Consider the following 21,782-nt stretch of genomic DNA (forward strand, 5'->3'; position numbering starts at 1 on the left):
ATATACCACCTATTTTCAACCGGTATGCCATAAGAACTTTTCAAACATGCAATATGTGACTATTTAGTCAGGGGCACTGACCTCTCTTCCCTTAGGTTGTCAAATGAAAAAACAACAGCCAACACAGCAATAGCTGTCCAGTGTGACTGAATCAGAATTATACCCTTCTTTTTGTCAGATTGGCAAAAATATAATAAGATTTTTCAGTGTGCCACAGAATATTATAATTAGTTTATGTGTGCCATGAGATGAAAAAGGTTGAAAATTGCTGCTATATACCATCCCTCAAAATTTGGATTTGTTATAAGGTAGGGCCTAAGAATATATTATTAAAAACTCTCCAGGTGACTCTAATAGGTAACAGGTTGAAAAATACAAAATACTAGCTTAGAGAACTGTCTCATAATCAAAGAGGTCAGTCTTCAGCTGAAGGACTCCCCACGACTTGATTTTTGGGGGGTGGGTGTATTGTTATTTTTAAGTATCTGTTAGGTGTATCTCCCTTAATTAGAAAATAAATACTTTAAGGGAGGAGGTTTTATGTTATTCATCATTGTCTCTCCATACCTAAAATAATGAAAGGCTCATAGTAGTTGCTAAATAAATATCTTATGAATGAATACATGATTGTCTTACATATTTACTGAAAAAAATGAATGACTGAAACAGTTAGGATACATTTTTAAGGCAAACCAAAGTCTATATATACACATCTTAAAAACACATACATATATAAATAGATCAAAAGTAAAAACAATGAGTGCAATATTTAGCAGTTGAGAATTCATTGAGTTTTCAAATATTCTTCACATTCTTAACTTAAAAACAAAAGTAACCTTACACAACTAATTCTTTAAGCTAATATCCATATGTACACATGCTGAGTTTTCTTTTGAAAACAGAATTAGAGATTAATTTTACTGAACATGTCAGTTTTAAAATTCAAGTAAATATAATTTTAGTACACACGATGATAGCTTTTCCAGATAGTTCTATAAAAAAACAAAGATTGATTTCTATTAAAATATCTGGTATCATCTATTATTATTTTCTCTCAGTTGGGATCCACTAATTTCTTAGCAATTTCACATTGATAAAAACTATTTTGGCACTTCCTTGTACAATGTGCTTTGTTTAGGAAAAACCTAAATAATAAACAGACTTCCTTTTTAAAAAGTAGCTGGATTCTTAGATATGGCTTTATTTACTTAAGTTTCACAAGTATTATATAATTTGTAATTCAGTTACTATCTCATACTACGAAACTTTGGTTTTCTTAAAATTAGCATTGGTTGCTTGATTGTAGGTTTATCACCAAAAAGTGCTGCTTCACTTTCCGTGGTTGGAAATCTTTTCTGATATATCTGTGGATATTCCTTCTGAAACTTAAAAATTACATAAGGACTTAGAGAGTAATTTAACATTATTATTCTAGCTGAAGCCAGTATATATTTTAAATTAATTCTGTGCCTTTCTCAAAGATGTAGAGTGGAACCTCATTTCTCGAACTTAATTCAGTCAAGGTTCCAGAAGCCTATTTGAGAAGTGATTTGTTTGAAAACCGAATCATTTTTTCCCATTAGAAATAATGTAAATTGAATTAATCCATCCCAAACCTCCAATTGATTCCGTTTTAACCTTTCTTATATACAGTACATGTCTAAGTCTAAAGTACTGTTAACCTATAAATAAACACTTCTTTTCTTAAATTTATGGAACCACGCCTACTAGCCTTAAAGGAATTTGTTAGATACCACTGCCTCTAAAATGCTATCACCTGCTAACTGCTTTTCCTTTATCCAATCAACAACAGTTTTTCTACCTATTCATTTGCTTGTGGTTGTTGCTTTGTGAGCACTTTCACATCCTTAGCAACATTAGCACTCTTGATGGCCACTTCATGTTTTAAAATTGTGCTAATCATCATCACAACAAAAGCATTCTCTCCTTTGTTGCCTGAGAGACACTTTTTGTCATGCTGAGTTGTCAGCATGAAAGGGCTGTCAGGCAAAAACTGAAGTTTTGGTTGACAATTGAGACAGTTTTCCTGTGTACAGCTTGGTCCGGAACCCAACTGTTGGAGATGGGAGACATTCAAGAAACAAGGTTTGACTGTATTACAGAGATGAATACCTTTCAACTTATCCTTGTTCTCCCTCTGCTTTCTCATATATAAAAGGTACACTGTAAGATTTCTTAAGATTTCAGTATTAACTTTCTATGATTCTCTTCTGCTAAATCTCCCTCTAATCTCCAGATCTTCTTCCTTCCCACTGAAAAAAGCCTATGAAGGTCACAGGTGTCTATTACATTTCAGAGACTTGAAATTGAACTTAGCAGAATCATGTGGCTACTGGTTCTTGATGTAGAGCTAAAAATTCTAAATGGTAATGATGAGTCACTAAAAGTTATGTAATATAATCCAAATTTTGTAATTGTTTTACCATCCTAATCCAAACTATAATCATACAGAACACTAGAAGTAAAGGAGTGTAACTGTTATTATTATTATTAAAATTTAAGAGCAAAGAGTAAAACCAGGCAGGTAGTCATATGCAGCTTATATATCCAATATTAAAGAAATATTAAAACGAGATATTAAATGCTGTGTTATTAAGTAATAATCAGCAACATTTTAAAAATTATTTACATGATTGAGAACTTGCTCATCCTCCTACCTGTTTTAGTTTTTTCCTTTTCTCCTTTAGAGGCAAACTCTTGCTTTTAATAATATTCTCCAAAAGTTCTGCAATTGCATCTTGAGAGGTAGAAACCTTTTGTTCATCAAACTCCTGAGCACTAATCTGCATACAGTATGAATATGTTGGCAAAGGCGCAATCAGTCCATCTCCAGGATTTTTAATCTGTAGTGAACAAAATGATACAGTCTATTAATTCTGGTCATGTTCCTATTTGATGAAGTGTTCTTTTGATGGCTTTTAGTACCTATTATTTTGCCACCAAACATTCAACACTTTAAGGTTTAAATTTCAGCTCCATAACCTACCAGCTTTGATTCAGTAAGTATTTTAACTTTTCTTGGTGTGTGAAGTATCCCCTGATTACATGAAATAATATATATAAAGTGTTTAGCACACAAGAAGTATTAAATAAAAGTAGCTATCATCATTATAACTATTAATCATGGATTTTATTATTTTAACTACAAAACATTAACTGAAGTGGTATTTTAATGCATCTTAAAACATGAATATTTGACACAGTAACAGTTAAAAGTACTCTTCTACTGTTTTTGAGGTGCAATGACATGGGTTGAGCCCATAACATCCTATTGGCAAAAAAAAAAAAAAAAAAAAAGTATAGGGGATAGTTGTAATTGTAAGCAGGGCAATGTTAGAATGGTATGTATGGGAAGAAACATGAATATATGTGCTGGGTAGCCAAAGACTGAATGTAGTAGACATCTGTTGTTTTTGGCTGCTCAGTACGTCTTCTCTCCTCCTTGTAAACAGTTCCTCCCCATTGTACACTCACAATCCTGACCTTTTTTGAAGAACGAGGTCCTCTCTCCAAGCTACTCACTCTCAATCACCCAAAGGTTACGCATTTAGATATCCTAGATTGGGCCAGAGTCCATACTAAGAACTTTTCAAATTGGATGGAGGATTGCAAACATAAGTTTGTAACTCAAGAGCTTTTTTTTTTTTTTTAAAAAATATATATATTTTATTGATTTTTTACAGAGAGGAAGGGAGAGAGATAGAGAGTTAGAAACATCGATGGGAGAGAAACATCGATCAGCCGCCTCCTGCACATCTCCTACTGGGGATGTGCCCGCAACCCAGGTACATGCCCTTGACCGGAATCAAACCTGAGACCTTTCAGTCCGAAGGCCGACGCTCTATCCCCTGAGCCAAACTGGATTCGGCAAGAGCTTTAATCAGCCATATTCCCATCATGTTGAAGGGCCATTTGTCAAATACAGGACCAAAATGGAAATAAGAAACAGAAGGATGAAAAGAGAGTCCCATTGCTATTTGATTCCCCAGATTCTGTCTACAGTCCTGACTTTTAGAGGTTATTAATGTGAGCTGATAAAGTGTTCCATTCTGACTAGGCTAGTTTGAGATGAGTTTGCCACTTGCAACTGACTTAATGCAGAGAATATTTTTGTTTGTTTCAAACTATAAGAGAATATTTCTTTGAAAAACCAGAGGTAGAAGTAATTCGTATAAGAAGTGGGCTTAGGAACCAAGTTATAGAGGCAAAGGAAGGGCCCTTGGAGCTTAGAAGTGTGGAAGGTAAAGGTGAGGCACCTAGGGGGGAGGGGAGGGGTTGGAAGAAGGGAGAGGCGCAGGGTATGCACCTGGGAAGGAGAGCACCTAATGCAGATAATTTTGACTTATATAATACATACAAGGCCCCTTCTTAAGTAGTCAAGATGTTTCTCCACTGCAGCCTGTAAGTAAGAGGGTACTTGAAGAATTTCCTGATGATGATCCATTAAGAAAGAAACTAATCTTGCAGCAAGCAGCTCATCAAGATCCACTTCTTCGGCACAGCATAGCACACATCGAGAAAATGTGTGTATCATCTAAAAACATATTAAGAGATGTGAATTTAAAAACCTAAGGTTTTCTATGCTATAATAACAGTAATTTCTGGGTAGCACATGATAAGCAGGCTTCAGATTAAAAATGAGAAAAATAATTTTATTAGAAAGGTAAGAATGTTTATTCTTCTTTTTAAAGTATTTGTTATGTATTTCCTTAATATTATTCCATTAATAATATGGAATAATTAACTTTTAACTTTGTTACAATTTTGTCAGCAAAGACCATAGGTCCCGTTAATACCATATAGATATGTTGCTTAAAGACTATTAGAGAGCAACGACTTATTACATTAATCTCACAAAAACACAAACCAGGAGACTATAATAATAAAAGTGTAATATGCTAATTAGACCGGATGACCTTCCAGATGAAGCCTGGGCTGTGAGGGAAGCCCGGATCCTGGGTGCCAGAGGGAAGCCGGTGCCAACAGCTGGGGGAAGGAAAGCCTACTCTTGCACAAATTTCATGCATCAGGCCTCTAATATAACATATAAATGTTAATGGTTACAAAGAGTCTTCAAATTCTGGAATACATTTTATATTTCAGAGCTCATTTACTTATTCATATCCATATAATCCGCTAGCTTATATAAGTCACACATACTCATACCTCATTCTAAAATAATTAGAATATCAGAATTCTGTTTTAAGTATTTTTCACATAATATATGATGAGCATACTGAATTGAAATACTTTTGGTTTTATTCCTGCATATCAGGCAGGTTTCCTATCTCCCTCCAAAGCTTAGTCCTCAGTGTTTTCTTCTTCTTTCTCGGCTTTGTAGAGCTCATTTACTCTCATAGCTTCAACTACTACCTCTTCCAAAAATCTGCCTTCTGCCCTGAACTTTCTTCACCAGACTCACATTTCCAACATTCTGTTAGATAAATTTCACTCAGATGTCCCATAACCTCGCACTCAAAAAGTGTAATAACAAAATGATCTCCTTCCTACTCATGTCTCTCAAATTATTTTCACAAAATACCTTCTTTCAAAAGGTGGTGCTACAATTACTCAAGAATAATTCTTCCTCCTTATATTAGGTCTATCATTGTAAAAGAACTGTCCCTAATGAGTGGAAAAATAGATATTAGCTCCAAATTCCTTGGTACAAAACCTCTTGTAAATTGAAACTCCATTGTGAGGAGAGTTAGCTCTGGAGAGGAGGAGAGGAGAGGGGAGGGGAAGAGAGGGGAGGAGAGGGGAGGGGAAGAGAGGGGAGGGGAGGGGAGGGGAGGGGAGGGGAGGGGAGGGGAGGGGAGGGGAGGAGAGGGAAGGGAAGGGGAGGGGAGGGGAGGGGAGGGGAGGAGAGGGAAGGGAAGGGGAGGGAAGGGAAGGGAAGGGAAGGGAAGGGACGAGATGAGACTACATTCAAGAGTTCATACTGCAATCAATATCTGCACATAAATACCTCTGCCCTCATCCTCATATAGAACCTGAGATGGCTACATAGTAGTCTCTTTCAACTCCTTGACCACAATGATGTGCCATTCTAATTCACATAATTCATCAAATACTGCTTACCACAATCTCTGAAACATTTAGATTTACTATACATGCATTTCCATTAACTTTCTGCTTCAGAGTTAGTACCCTTAAGCTTCCAACAATACCTACATCTCCTCTTCCTTCCCACCAAACAAAAGTGACACAAGGCAATATAAGATGGTTCGACTATGAAGTGATACAGGATGAGTGAAGAGGCAAAATTTTCAGACTAAAAGATCACGATGTTAAAGTATAACAGACTGGGCACAAAGGATTAATATGTCAACATTTTATTTCTAGGAAATATTAGACTTTTAAGAGCATTTCTAACCTAAGAAACTAGGATGTCAAGACCATGCCAGCACTCAAGTAGTACTTTTAGATGGTTTGGTTTCCTTTTTTTGTTTTGTTTTGTTTATGAACCAGGGCTTATTCTTTCCTTAAGAGATCAACTTACCAGTGATCTTGTACCCATTGCATCATGAAGTTGGGGCATATCAACATTTTGACTCATCCGAGAAATCATGCGCATCAGAAGTTGAAGCTTTCTACGATTTGGTGGGGGAAGTAACAAGCAACATAACTGTAGTGCATTGATGGCAACCCTCTCTAAATGAGGTTGCAGCAAACCTAGAAAGCAAAGTCCCCAACCCCGAAAAAAATAATCAATAACATTAGTTGCTTTCATACTATTAGCATATGGAGTTACTTAAAGTAAAATAATATTTCTATATTTCATTTCTTTTAACTAGAAATTTCCAGATTCCTCAAAAGCATGATTAAGATTCTCATTAATTTCTTCATAACTTATTTGAGTATTAACATCCTATAGTTATTACAACTAAAATGAGTCAGAATAAGTGAAATTGAAAAAAAGGAAGTGCTTTAGGTAAGTAGAATAAATCTTGGTTATATCATGACAAGTCTTTTACAGTAAGAAACTTTCCTTCTGGAGGGAGAAAAAAGCAATTTCAGAGAAGAAAAGCCAGGCAAGCAAAAATAGTTAGTAAACACTAATAGTTAATATTACGTGCAATGAAAGCATCAACCTTACTTTTTGTGCCAGTCAACATAGAAGAGGCTGAAGGTAAAGAATTTCCTGAAAGTTCTATTGTACTTTTGCAGAGTCTTTTATTGATTGTGGCACTAAACTCTCCGTGTTCACCTTCCATAGCTGTTTGCACACTTGTGCTGCCATGTCCAAGATTTGGTTTCATGATAATTTCAGCCACTGGCATATTGATATAACTATTCCTCTTCGCACTACTCCTTAAAAGTAAACTCTGAGATCTACAAAGCTGTCTTGACTTGCTTTTCCCATTATATAACTCTTCTTGGTCTTGAACAGTCATAGTAGAGGTTCTCTTAAAACCAACACAGAGTGGCTTTTGAATACTTTCCTCAGAATGAAGATTCATTATGGATTCCTGTTTGATCTCAGACTCTAAAAATTGTTTATTATTTTGTCCTTCTATATTCAGAATAGATTGATGGATGACATTGGAGACCTCTTTACATGAACTCCCTGGCAAATCTATAATTCCTTCTAAAGAATAGCACCTTGGTTTGATGTTAGAGGATAAAGCATGCATACTACTTAAGCCTATTAAACTATGACAGCTTCCTCCTATTATGTCATTAGCACTGGCTCTTCTGTTTTTTAAATCAACTAGCTGCACTTTCTTAACACATTTTTCTTGAAATCCGTGATCGCTTATCTGCAGTCTCTCAGTAGTATTTGATTCTTCTTTGTTTTTGTCTTTGCGAAGCAGACTGAGAAGAAGACACTCAGTTGATTTGAAGGAATTCAAACTGTTTAAGTGAAGGATTTTTGAAGACTGTAGATCATCTTGGATTTTATGTATCCCACTGGGTCTATCTGAAACTGTGATGTAGCCACAAACAACTACCAGGAAATGAAACAAAAATTAAGATGCAACTGTATGACAGTGGACAAAAATAAAACAAAAACAACAGTAAAGTTAAAAAAATAAAGCATCACTATAGTACATATTGTTAGTATAATACAAATAGCAGTTGCTGAATTCAGAAGCCACTTAAAACAGGACACATGCAACATTCAGTTACAAAGTGCAAGACTGACTAGAGGTTTTCAATTTGTGATACCAATAACTAAAATTTATTTCAACAATTGAATTAAACAGATTGAGTCAAATACATTAAAATATCTGCTCATTGTCTAAAAGTATTAAAAAGCTCTTAATTATAACTAACATATAGTATAATAAAATATGTATTTGGTCTTTGTTTCTGGTTCTTGGCAGAGAGCTCCTAAAATCCTTGGAATTTCTGGAGTGAAAGGAATCTTCTGTTATTCATAATAAGCCTATTAGAGCAATCTGAGTTTATGCTAATGAGGGGACTTAGGGCTGGCCTTGTTTAGAAGGTTGGAATCCTCAGCCCTAACTCAGACCTCCCTGAAGGGGTTGGAGAAGTAATGTAATCACCAACAACCAATGAATGAATTAATCAATCATGCCTATGTAATGAAACCTCAGTTAAAACTCTGAAACAATAAGTTTAAGGAAGCTTACGGGTTGGTGAGCACATGGATGTGCTTAGGAGGGTGGCACTCCTGGAGAGGGCATGGAAGCTTTGCACAGCCCATAACTTACCCTATGTCTCTCCTTCCATTTGGCTCTTTCAGACTTGCATCCTTTATAACACACGGTAATCATTAAGTAAAGCACTTCCCAGAGCTCTGATTCCCTGTAGTGAATTATTCAACCTGAGGGGTTTCATGCTAACTCCTGAATTGGTAGTTAGCCAGAGGTGGGGAGGGGTGGAGAGTGAGTAAACCTGAGGACCTCATTTGCAGATAGTGCCTGAAGTTAGAGCAGACTTGTGGAACTCAGCCCTTAATCTGTGGAGTCTGCACTAACAATGGGTAGACTGCATCAGGCTTTTTCTTTAACTTGTAGGGTCTTGGCTAGTATCAAAAATAAATTGAATTGTAGGACACCTGATTGATGTGGAGAATTGGTGTTGGATTGATATATATAAATTATTGGAAAACAACACAACAGCAATCAGAATATTCCTGAATTTAAAAATATGGTATAGCTTGCTGCCTTCATATTTACCTATATTTTTTTGATATTTTAAATTATGGGAGACTTGAAAATTTTAATGAAATAAATTTAAACAATAAGTAAAATCCATACATACCCAAAATGTTCACAAATAATTCATAATATTCAAAGGTAAGTAGAGGTTCAGGGAGATCTAGAAAATAATCTGCAATTGTTCTAAATACATCTCGTTCAAATCCAACGTAGGTTGGATTATTCATATCATTACTTCTTGGCCCTAAGAAGTAAAAGGCAAAAAAATATTAAGTGATATTTATAAACAGATTTTTAAATATAAAATATGAAACCTGTGTTTCATGAAGGAACTATTTTTAACAACAAATTCTGTCACAGTTCAAACATTTAAAGGGTTGTGCACACCTCATTCCTTCTCATCATCTTTTCAGCAGAAGTCACTGCAATTACTACCATTTTTTAAATATCTATAAGCCCGAAAAACTGCATATAAAGCAAAATTTGAAATATATATTAAAAGCATTAGGGACGTTTATTTTAATGGAATTTTACCACAATTCATTTTAAAAAAACAAAGAATATTTGGATAATACAAATAATTCCTACAAACTGTCTTTGCAAATTTACATCTTCATGAATAAATTTTGCCTGATTTTATTTGCGTTACACTTATTAATTAATCTGTGCAGTTATTCAATGTCTGGTAAGAAAAAATATTAATTTTCATTGAAAGGTCCTATTATTTTATGTTAACGATTATTCATTTATTTCAGCCCTTTGTATTCAGCATGTCTCTATCGAAATAAACCCACGTTTCTATGAAAATGGAAACTTTCAGGTTTTTTGCGGCCCACATAAACTTAAGCCTTGTTTATTTGGCCCATGTTAGCCTTTGAGTTTGACGTGCTTGCCTTAGCTTAGACTTAAGCAATGTAAAGTGAGAGCAGAACCCAGGACCTTGAGGTCCAACATTTCAAGTGTGGTCCATGGACTATATAATGGGAATCATCCAATGTGCCTATTACAAATAAGAACTCACGCCCTTTACTGTGCCCTTTTAAGGTTGACGCAGTGCCGTAAGAGGCTAACACAGAAGGGTAAATTAAGTCCCCATAAAACCCAGAGAAGAGATGGTAAAACTCCTCTTTGGACCCTGTCTGGAGTCACAGTTGGAAAAAAAAAAAAATAAGAACTCCTCTATACAGATGAGAATCTATGGAAGGGGAGCTTGGAATTACTGACCTAGAAATGTTTGTTTCTGCTTTACTAATTTAGTAGTTTCTAAACACTGATCTGGGCTTGCCCTAAGGATCTGGAGGCATAGTTAAAAAAAAAAAAAGATTCCTGAGAGGTTAAATCTTCCCTAGTAATTTAGAGTCAGTGTGCTATATTTCAAGGTAAAATCCTTCTCTTCCTAAATCCAAATGATTTCTTATTTCTGTTTCTAAATTTTTTATGGCTCCACATGTGTGAGTACACACACTAAAAAAAGGATTAAAGAAAACAAATCATATATTACACACACATTTAATAGCATAGAGGCTAACATGGGTTTTATGTAGAGCAAAATAAACTTTTTTCTAAGGAGGATATAAGAAATATTTTTAATATGTAGAATAAAAAATTGATAATCAATAGAAATTTTCTAAGATGAAACATCTTACTGGAAAAAACTATATAAAACTATATAATTTATAGTTATAGAATCTATGCATTAGAATACTTTTCTAAGCCTACGTTTTCTTTCTAGAAAAAAAATGTAATAGTATACTGACCACTAATTCTTATATGTGACAGGATAACTGTGGGGGATTAAATAACAAGTAAAAGTCTTAATACTTGGCTACATATACTCTCATTAAAGTGGAATTCAGTAAATTACATTTTTGGTATCATTTAGGTATAACATGGACTGGGAAGAAAGGGAAGACACAAATCTCTCAAGATGGGGCATCAGAGAAATACCTGGAAGTAAGCTTATCTGACCTGCAAACCATGAGCTAAGGTATGAGAGTGGAGGGCAGTGAGGTAGGGGGAAGGTAGAAAGAAAAACTCAAAAATTTTAAGATTATGACCAAGATCTTTACCTCGATTTAATAAATAAAATCTATAATATACATGATTTACTTCATTGTTATTTTGTCATATTGACACCCAGTGGACAACAAGGGAATATATACTTATATTGAACATTAGTAAAATAGTAATTTTATAAAGACTAGAAAAATACCTTTGTAACAAAATATTAAAATATAACTTAACTTTTGATGATTTAGACTCACACACCTCTGTAAATTTTTCAAATTGCTCTTAAAAGCAATTAGGTTTTTGTACCTGATTGGAATCTTAAATTATAAAAATCAGTTATCACTGATCAATGTGAAAAAAGCTTGATGACAATGTTAAAAAATAATTTGCTGATTAGTAACAGATTTTTTTTCACAAAAGTCTCATTAGTATATCCTGGCAATTTTCAACCCTTTTCATCTACACATAAACTAATCATTAAAATTCTGCAGCATACCATAAAATATATTTTTTGCCAATCTCACAAAAAAATATATGTATACTTTTGATTGACTTACAAAAAAATAATAATTGCCCATCCTTTTTGCTCCAAAGTAACTTTAAAAAAATTTAAGTGCCTATACTTGTATATAAGGATTTCTGATACCAAGAATTAACCAATCAGACACAACCTTATTATGAGATGTGCCCAATAAGATACAACACTACTAAATGATCTATATATTTACAGTTCAAGAGAGGGCATTCACACCAAATAGCTATTCCTGTGTTGACTATTATCATTTTTTTATTTGACATTTTAAGGGAAAAGAGGTCAGTGCCTCTGACTAAATAGTCAGGTATTGCATGTTTTAAAAATTCTTGCAACATACCTGTTGACTGTCCCTGGTATATCCTATAGAGTAGAAGCTTGTTCATGGAACATCTGAATGTTATAGCTGTGTACAATGGCAAGGGGTTTGAAGTGGATTTAATGAGACTTCATTTCTGATTGAAACTTTCCATTTATAGCTGCTTTACTTACAAGTTGCTATTTGAACTCTGGTTCTTACTGAGACAACTGATGTAGATTATACCAAAAAATCATTTGAGATCTTCTAGCCTAAGATTTTATGATTTATGAAAATTGAACTATAAATTATGGGCTTGAATTATAAAATCACCATCTGCAATGAAAAAATTAAGGGCTCTATAACATACTCCACATGGAAAGAAATGTAACCAGTTCTACTAGATTTTCATTTAAACATCAAAATAAATTATATACATTAATTTTATCAGAAATTTAATACATTTAAAAATATTTCTCTGTTCTTATTAAACACTATCAATATAAAACATATATACATATTATTTAACTTACAATTTGCTAGACACTTCATGGCAGATAATACCCAATGAGGAAGATCATCTACACATAAAAAAATTATGAACATTGTTTAGTAATTCACAATGTTTTTGATAGTATATTTAAAACTTAATACTTACCTTCAAATCAAGGATTAATTATTTTATGGGAGGTGGTTAGCAATAAATTAACATTAATCTCTACCCATTACCACCATCTTTACTTTATCCTCATCTCTGTTCTGACTATAGCTATATTACATTAATATTACTGACTGGAGAGAGACCTATAATTGAAACAAGGTATATTTGAATATTAGTGTGCTTTCACAGTGAGACCTGCTTCAAATCTTTTCATTATCAATAATTGAAATATGCTGCATAAAATCCAGCAGTTTTTTGATACAAACATAAAAACCATACAAACACTTGACTTCAAAAGTTTATAGTTATAAAGAATAGAAAGCTTGGATGAGAGCATATACAGTTATTTTGGACCACTGGAATGGTCCAAAGCCAAATGCATATGTAACATAACTCTTAAATTTTGACATTTACTATTTGTTCCTACAATTAAAACCTCAAAGTTCTTGCATACAAACAGAAACTCAAAGTAATACATTTCAATTAATTCTATAAATAGCAATTGATTATTAAAAAATTACTCAAGCCCTGGCTGGATGGCTCAGTTGATTGGAATGCCATCCTGTGCACCAGAAGGTCACAGGTTCGATTCCTGATAAGGGCACATACCTAAGTTTGGGGTTTGATCCCACATCAGGGTGCATATGGGAGGCAACTGACTGATGTTTCTCTCTCCTTCTCCTTTCCTCTCTCTCAAAAATCAATAAACATAACTTCCCATGAGGATGAAAAACAAAAGACAACATTTTGAGTGCATTTACTGATATACTTTTTGTAATATTTTCTAATGTATCTGCCTTGAATTATTTCCGATTTTCCTAACTTATATCTGAAATCAATACATTATATAAATGTATATAATAATATAAAAAACATATACATAATACAAAGCCAGTGCTCTTTAGAGTACTGGTGTTGAGAGGTTGGGCTTATTTTATTGTGTTACTTCAGTTTTGCATATGTCTTGACCCCTTTAATTTTATATGCTCATGTAAGCTCCAGGAAGGCATGGCCATTCCCTCTTGTTCATCACTAAATCTTGGGGACAATGCCTGGCACATTATAGGTCTTCAATAAAATGTGACTAATCAATGGTTTTAATTATATTTGTATTAGAGGCCAGGTGCACTGATTCGTGCACCGGTGGGGTCCCTCGCCTGGCCTATACCCTCTCACAATCCAGGACCCCTTGGGGATGTCAGAGAGCCAGTTTCAGCCCCATCCCCGCAGGTCTGATCCAGAAGGGAGGGAGCCTGATCCCCGGAGGCCTGATCCAGACAGGAGGGGGCCCAATCCTGTGCGTTGAGTGTCTGAACCCTGATGGTCAGTGCTCGTCATAGTGACTGCTTGACGGGTTGTTCGGTCGCTTAGGCTTTTATATAGATAGATACCTTTTTTTGGATGTTTAAGCATGCCATTAAAAAAAAAATCATGAATCTATCTTAAGAGCTAAAATAATATAATATGATATTGACTGAAAAAATATTCCACTGTGATTGCTAAAGCACCCGTGATAAAGCAATAGTGTCCCTGATGTTCTTTCAATTAAACTATCCTTCCTTCTACACTGTGGTCTCTGTGCACCCCCACAATAGCTATCACCTTTGTTTGCAAGTTTAAAAAGAGTCCAACTTCTTTTATTGATACGAACCTGATTTGTCTTGTAGTACAACTACTCCATGTTTACTTGTATTGGTCATGTTGTACATTATATATTGAGGAATCACTTGTTTTGGATTTATGACTTCTTCTAGGGATGACACCCCTAAAATGGTTTGAAGGCTAAAGAGAAGAAAGAACACAAACATTTTTCCTCCATAAACTAAGTACAATAGAATATAAATATGAAAGGGTTTGGCAAACAAATAAAGCCCTCAGAGTATAATGTTTTTGTTTTTCCTGAAACCAAACTTCAAAGGCTTATATTTAGTATCTAATTTTAAAAATATTTATTTTTATAATTTTTAAGGATTCCAATATACAGCTATAATTAAAAAACAACACCACACCAAATCATACTGAAAACATTCTATTTCTACTATCCTAGAATTACAGCAAAAACACTAAGAAACACATATACAAGTTAAGTTCTAAGCTTTGAGAATTAAACTGCTCTTTTGCTTTAGCATATATGGATGAAAAAAGAAAAATTAAAATTCTAAACATCTGTGGAACTTGGTTTGTTTTAGCTTACTAGTTCAGAATAATGTATCTCCAAACTTCTTCAATATCTTTCTGACTTATTTCTCTATTATCAACTGAGTTTTCTTGATCTTCATTGATTATTTCACAGTTCATGTTTTCAGTATTTTCCTGAAAAGAGAATTACTTTGGGTTAATATGTTATGCTCAAATTAAGGATATTTTGAACTGACCCCACACCATGTGGATCTATGAGGTAAGTGTTACCTGATAAAAGAATGTAACATAAAGCTTTTGGTTTTGCAGTTGGGCAAATCACACTCAAATAAATTTAAAATAAAACACGCTTAAATCATATAATTACTATTTCAAGTATGTCTCACTACCACTTTTTATTACTGTTTCTATGAGTTCCATACATTTTTAAAGTATAAGGAAAGTTAAGAATGTCAAATACTGGCTACAAATATTTTTAAAAAATCATTTACTTTTAACGATTCTATTATTAAGCACATGGTAGTTATATTTAAACTAGTGATTAGTAAAAAAGATGTTTTACCTGAGAGAATTGCAATCCATGCTTTTTAGGAGTTCTACGAGATAAGTTTCGTAATTTAAAAATACTGTCTTTATCTTTGGAAAAGTTCTCTATGCTGTTTTTTCTCAATTCTGGATGCCTCCGTGGAAGAGTTTTAAGTGGAGAATTTGCAGGAAATCTGATTTAAGAATAATATGCAATTAAATAATGTAGATCAGAAACAAACTTACTGCTTGTTTATCTTAAAAATCACATAAAAAACTGATTTACATTATCAAGGAATGAAAAGTCTACATAGATTTTCCCATTAAACCTTTAAAGTTACTTTAATAGTTTCCTGCTTTCTTTAGTACACTGGCTATTTTAAATTTATTTCTGGATAATTCAAGGTTATTATTAAATCAATTATGTCGGGGAGGTATCATTTACATAGAAAATAGTTTAGAATGTTACATTTTCTAATATTTTCCCCAAGTTATCTAATTTGTATATATTTTCTGCTCTAATTTCCAGAAGTTGGTCTCTGTTACTTTTTTTTTTTTAAATGTTTTTATTGATTTTAGAGAGCGAGGGAGAGATAGAAACATCAATGAGAAAGAAACATGGATTGGCTGCCTCATGCACACTCCCTACTAGGGATTGTGCCCAAAACCTAGGCATGTGACCCCACTGGGAATTGAACTGGGGACCTTTAGGCTCATGGGTTGACGCTCAACCACACCAACCAGGCCACTTTATTATTATATAGCTTTTTCCTTTTATTTTAATATAAATATTTCAAATATACAAAAACATATATACAGAAAATAATATAAAACATCTATGTATGTAACCATCAACCAATGCAATTAACATTTAACCAAATATTTCATTATGTGTTTTTTTTGAATCCTCACTTGAGGATATTTTTTCCATTGCTTTTCAGAGAGAGTAGAAGGTAGAAGGGATGGAGAGAGAGGGAAAAAGAGAGAAACATGACCTGAGAGAGACGTGACTGGTTGCGTCCCTAACAGGGGCAGAGAGCGAACCTGAAGTCCAGGTACTTGCCCTTGATGGGAATCAAATGCACAACCTTTTGGTGCATGGGCCCACGCTCTAATCATTGAAAAACACCGGCCAGGGCATCTTTTTTTTTTTTTTTTTTTTTTATGAAAGAAATTATTTGCTTATTCTAGTTTTCTCTTCCTAAGGGAAATCATTAACCTATAGTTAGCATATTCTTTTCTTGTTCATGTTTTTATACTTTTAATAAACATACAAAAACAGTATATGGTTTGGTATTTTTTTCACTCAGTGGTATCTTTTATCATACACTTAATTTATGCATAAGTCTTTAAGTCACCTTAAAAGTTCTTTCTTATTCCTCCATCCTAAAATATTTTCTTATATAATCTCATAACAGTTGTATTTTCATATATAGTTATTTAATTCATATATGTTATGCCAATTTCTCATATATGTATGGGTTTGTATTCTCAGTTCTTAATTGTTTCAATTTAGGCCCAGATACCAGGTTAAGGCAATTCTTCCCTCCTTGTTCTTCAAAATTGCCTTGGACTTTACATTATTAAGTGAACTTTAGAATCTGCTTGTCAAATTCAACAAAAACAATTATATAGATAAAGGTCTTGAATAAAAATGCACTGAATTTATCAATTTATGAAAAAGCGACTGTGATTCTAAGTCTTCTCATTCATGAAGAGGATATCCTTCTCCATTTATTATCTTCAATTTTATAATTTCCCCCAGGAAGGTCTTATACATTTTTGGAAAACTTTATTATGTACTTTATAGTTGCTATTGTAAAATACTGAGGCAGAGGGTCTAGTTGAAGAGTTATGTAGAATTCCAGTTAAGAGAGAATAATGGTCTAACCAAAAGAACATTCTTAGTGGAGAGAAAAGTGGACAGAACAGAGAACTATTGAGGCAGCACAATAGAAATTGTTTTATAATTAAATCATATTTAAAGGGGAGAAGGAAGGGAGTCAAGGTATCTAAAGGGAAGACAGTGCCATTCTTTTGATGATAGTGATTTTCTATTTGCTATATTTGAAGTGCCTAATAGGCAAAAAAAAAAAAGTGGCTAAAACTCAGGAGAGATATTTTGGCTGGAGTTTTGCAAGTCTTAAGAAAAGCAGGTGAAGGCATAGCATAAGATTACTTAGGGAGAGAGGTGGAGAAAAGTCTAGGACCTTGCAAACCAGTAACAACTAAAGGATGAGCAGCAGCCAAGGAGCCCACCAAGGTGACTAAGGAGTCCTTAAGAGAGGAAAGATTTCTAGGGTGTTATACAAAATGAACTGTTCATATAGCCCTTACTGCAGTTTATTTGTACGGCATAAGTCATCTTTGATAACATAGGCAAGAATCCATTTCTAAGATAGTTCATTTGAAAAGTACCAATTCTGCAGAGGAAAAAAACATGGATATTAGAATCCAAAGACCTACTTTAAGGGAAATATAACAAAGAATCCTGGGTGCATGAGAGAAAAAGCAATTATGTGCCTGAGAGACTCAGCAAGGCTCCATGGAAAAGGCTACAATAGAGCTGACATGAGAAATGTATTTCGTAGTTTGATAAGTGGGTACAGTGTTTCAAGGTGGAAGAACATATTCAGACAGAGGTAACATGATTTGTTAGAGCACAGTCTCAGCTTCCGCATCTATAAAAAGGAGCTAACACCTACCCTTCTTAACTATTACAATGACAAATAAGAAAACATGTAAGTCATAAAGCAGGGTCTCTGATACACAATAAACACTTAATTATTCTCTTTAATCAGTGGTATGTTTCTTCTGTTATTTATTATATAAAGTTTGCTAATATTTATCTTATCACATGCATTCTTAAATTATATAAGATCATGGTACTTGAAGACAAGGATCTGTGACAATTTGTCTTGTAATTCTTAAATCTATGAAATTAAAGGTTAATAATGATCTGTCCTTAAAATGTTATAGAGCTTTCAGAAGTGCTAATATCTCACTTTCCTCCCAATTCCCTATTTTATTATATATACTATCTAACATTTTAAAAGTTTGAACTGTGCAGCTATTAACTTTAACTTCTCTAAATGGTCTTAATCAGACTAAGCGTAGTTTCTCTACAGAAAAGAAGCTGCTGTTTTAGTAAAAGTGTACTAGAAGTGGAGTTAAACTTTAAGTAATTCAGTTTTCCAGTTATTTCTTTATTCAGTACCTGAATAGCTGACCATTGTCATAAAGATTTTCTGATCCCCATCTCCCTTTGATATCTTCAATTACATGATTCTTAAGAAATTTTCTCAATAACTGGATAGTCTGTTGCCTTGTTACTTCGGGACCAAAATTGTTATTATTTCTTAATAGGTCATAAAGCCAATCCACTGCTTCTCCTGCTGTGAAACAATTGCCATATTTTTTAAAGTGTTGCCTGTGTTTTCTTAGAGGCATTCCTGCTCGAAAAGATGTCGTAACTTCATTCCACTGCAAAAGAAGTAAAATATTTTTTAAAAATTAACAAAAATGAAATCTCTTACTGATTTAAAATAAATTAGACAAAGGAAATTCTTTCATTTACATCCGATTACATCATAAAATTTCATAAAGAAATCATTCACCTTATTGGTACTATAGAAAATGTGGTATCTCATACAGATTTATTTTAATTAATTCTACTGTTGTGATATTATTTTCATATAAGTTTTTTGAATAAAAGCACTTCATTGGCTGGTTGGCTTATTTAGGAAACCTAGGAATAATAAAGAGCTGCAATGAACCTATCCTTTAGTTCTCTAAAAAGAGGACATATTTATTCCTGTGGTTTTAAAAAAAACCATCTCAATTAATACTAATAATATGGTGGTAGCATTTGTGTCGGACGCTATGCTTTACATTAATCATTTCACTTTAATTCTTGCAATTCTATGAACATTATTATCCCAGTTTTAGATGAGAAGCACAGAGAGATTTAATAATTTGAGGAATGTCACACAACTCAGTGATGAACCCAGGTATTCTAACCCAGGTTTGATGGACTCTAGCACCTGAGCTTGTAACTATGGGCTGGCCACAAACGAAACTCATGGCAGGCAGTAGTTTCACTGGTGAAACACCTTTAATATTAAAATAGCTTATATATTTATTATAGTATCTCTTATGTGAAGATTCCAATATTGAACATGGAACAGATGGGGTGAATTAAGTAAATTTTAAGTCCACTGTGTATTTAATGACACTGTGATATATCTACAGTTTTAAAAGGCACATTTTCCAAATTGCCCTCAAATCACCCAAACTTTTAGGTTTGTGGAGCATGAACGTGTTGGTGGTGTAGACTAAACACCCACTTTTTATTTGAACAACCTTACAGAGGTCAAGAAATCTTATTTGTAAGCCCGGCCTAGCCACTGCTGGCTGTGTGATCACGGATCTAACCTATGCGGCCCCAACATCACCAGGCAAAATCTCACCACCGCTGAAAACACAAGGTCCGCATTCCTTGCTTCCCACACCTCCACATTTCACTTACTTATTCAGCAAACATCATGAGCTGCAACCGTTCCTCTGGATACGTTGTTTCTTATTCTACATATCGTAACACACTTCCACATGCATGTCCTCTCCAGAGCCATCATAGGGTGGACATGCATTATCAGCCCCACATTTTACCTGGAAACCGAGGCTCCAGAAGTCAGGCGACTCCCCTAAGGTCACAGAACCAGGGCGCGGGCACACACCTGGCGGTGCCCCAGCAGTGTTCCGGATGGAACCTCAAATATGCCGGGAGTATTAGTTTTGACAGGGTCAGCTGCTACCTACTGGCATTCGGCTGGTCCGTCTGCATTAAATTCTACAGAGCCTGCCACACGAACGAACCTGCCAGGTTCGGGCCGGCCCCCGGTCTGACCCCGCAAAGCAGCGGAACTCATAGGAATTCTTCTCGGAGCCCGCGGATGCAGGAAACCAGGCGTGGGGGGCGGCTGCCCGGGCAGGAGCCCTAACAAGGCGGGAGTAGGATGCGCCTTCGCGGAGTGCTCGCAGCAACCGAGGGGGACAGACTTGCCCCGCGATCCCCCTTAATGCTGTTTCCATCTCCCTCCAGCGCACCCAGCGGCTCTGGGCGCCCTCCCTCCGCCCAGGTAAAACTACCATCACTCTCCCGTAAAGATGGTGGCGGCCATCACGCCGGCGGGCTCTGCTTACCAGCTTGGTGGCGCGATAGGGCCCCGGAGGCACACTCCGATTCTCCATGCTTCCCCCTCCGGGCCGGAGGTCCGTCAGCGCGGGGAGCTGTGCATGGCGGTGGAAGGTGACACGACGGCCGGGTCCAGCCGACTGTGTGGCCAGCCTTTCCGCCGGCCGCGCCGCCGATTTGAATAACGCAGTGGCTGCGCTGATTGGCTACGCCTCCGGTCACGTGACGCGCCGGGCCCCGGCGCAGCGGGCGTGGGCGGCGGGAGGCGTTTCGGACCCTGGAGCGGCGCGGTGCCTGGTGCCTGGTACTCACCGCTCTGCCGGGCCTCTCCTGCCTTCCTTGGAGCTGTTCCTTTTTGTCTCTCCAGGTCGTGGGCGAGGCGGAGTCAAGTTCCCACACTCAGCAAGGGTGAGGCGGGATTCTTTCCAGACCAGATTGTTTGAAGCCCAGCCTTTGGTTTAAGGGAATTTGAAAATTGAAAAGAAAAAGCAAACCCTGGCTATTCAAGGATCTTGAGTCGTGGTTAGCATGCAAAACAGCGCATCCCAGAGGCATAGCTTTCACCCGAAAAACCCCTTGGTTTTGCTTCTAAAAAACTTCCGTGGTATTTGTTGCAGTACTGTCAGCCGGGTACCTTTACGCAGGTGCCATAATTCCGTTCTCCCCAGTGCAAAAATGTACGTTTACCCCTTTGCCCCCTTTATTCAGTGCATGGGGCGATTTTCATAAGTACACAGTAAGGACTTTGGGAAGGTTATGTGAAACTTGCCAAATTGCTTCCCCTAAGAAAATCTACTTACCATCTATAATAATAAAAGGGTAATATGCTAATTATACCTGACATCTTCCAGACATCCTTCTGAATGTCCTTCCGGACAAAGCCACCATGGTGTGGGCAGGGGAGAGCAGTCAGGGTTGAGTAGGCCAGCAGGGGAAGGCAGTTAGGGGCAATCAGGCCTGCAGGGGAGGTCAGATAGGTGTGATCAGGCCAGCAGGGGAGGGTAGTTAGGGGCAATCAGGCTGGCAGGCAGAGTGGTCAGGGGCGATCAGGCAGGCAGGTGAGCGGTTAGGAGCCAGCAGTCCTGGATTGGGAGAGGGATGTCTGACAGTTCAGACATCCCCAAGGGGTCCCAGATTGAAGAGGGTGCAGGCTGGGCTAAGGGACCTCCCCCCCCAAATGTGCACGAATTTCATGCACTGAGCCTCTAGTCCAGTGGTTCTCAACCTGTGGGTCCCGACCCCTTTGGAGGTCGAATGACCCTTTCACAGGG

The 21,782-nt window shown here is 36.0% G+C and overlaps 1 protein-coding gene and 1 non-coding gene across 3 annotated transcripts; one reads left to right on the forward strand and one right to left on the reverse strand.

Annotated features, from left to right (window-relative positions):
* Nucleotides 1-1,016: 1,016 nt before the first annotated feature.
* On the reverse strand, nt 1,017-20,655 carry DEPDC1 (DEP domain containing 1). 2 transcript variants are annotated; one of them, XM_070403374.1, is made up of 12 exons: nt 20,520-20,655; nt 18,535-18,800; nt 15,355-15,511; nt 14,848-14,966; nt 14,305-14,435; nt 12,526-12,573; nt 9,256-9,396; nt 7,121-7,972; nt 6,524-6,696; nt 4,379-4,555; nt 2,679-2,864; nt 1,017-1,385 (listed from the first exon to the last, which is right to left on the reverse strand). In XM_070403374.1, exons 1-12 carry the CDS (start codon nt 20,565-20,567, stop codon nt 1,248-1,250), a joined length of 2,436 nt encoding a protein of 811 aa, XP_070259475.1. In that variant the 5' UTR covers nt 20,568-20,655; the 3' UTR covers nt 1,017-1,247. The 2 variants fall into 2 exon arrangements, with proteins under 2 accessions (XP_070259475.1, XP_070259476.1); XM_070403375.1 differs by lacking the exon at nt 7,121-7,972.
* Nucleotides 10,184-10,305, forward strand: LOC139004755 (small nucleolar RNA SNORA26). The gene has a single exon (XR_011470573.1). It is a non-coding gene; the product is annotated as a small nucleolar RNA SNORA26 (small nucleolar RNA).
* Nucleotides 20,656-21,782: the final 1,127 nt, after the last annotated feature.

Source organism: Myotis yumanensis, unplaced genomic scaffold, assembly GCF_028538775.1.
Source record: "Myotis yumanensis isolate MYYU_CA2020_CCGP unplaced genomic scaffold, mMyoYum1.0.hap1 SCAF_2, whole genome shotgun sequence".
Taxonomy (NCBI): Eukaryota; Metazoa; Chordata; class Mammalia; order Chiroptera; family Vespertilionidae; genus Myotis; species Myotis yumanensis.

Coding starts and splice junctions, on each gene's coding strand:
- DEPDC1 (XM_070403374.1), bottom strand. CDS start 20,567: ATGGAGAATCGGAGTGTGCCTCCGGGGCCCTATCGCGCCACCAAGCTG. Junction 12,574..14,304: donor TGTACTACAAGACAAATCAG/GTTCGTATCAAT, acceptor TTTTATGTGTAG/ATGATCTTCCTCATTGGGTA. Junction 7,973..9,255: donor ATTATTTGTGAACATTTTGG/GTATGTATGGAT, acceptor ATTTCCTGGTAG/TTGTTTGTGGCTACATCACA.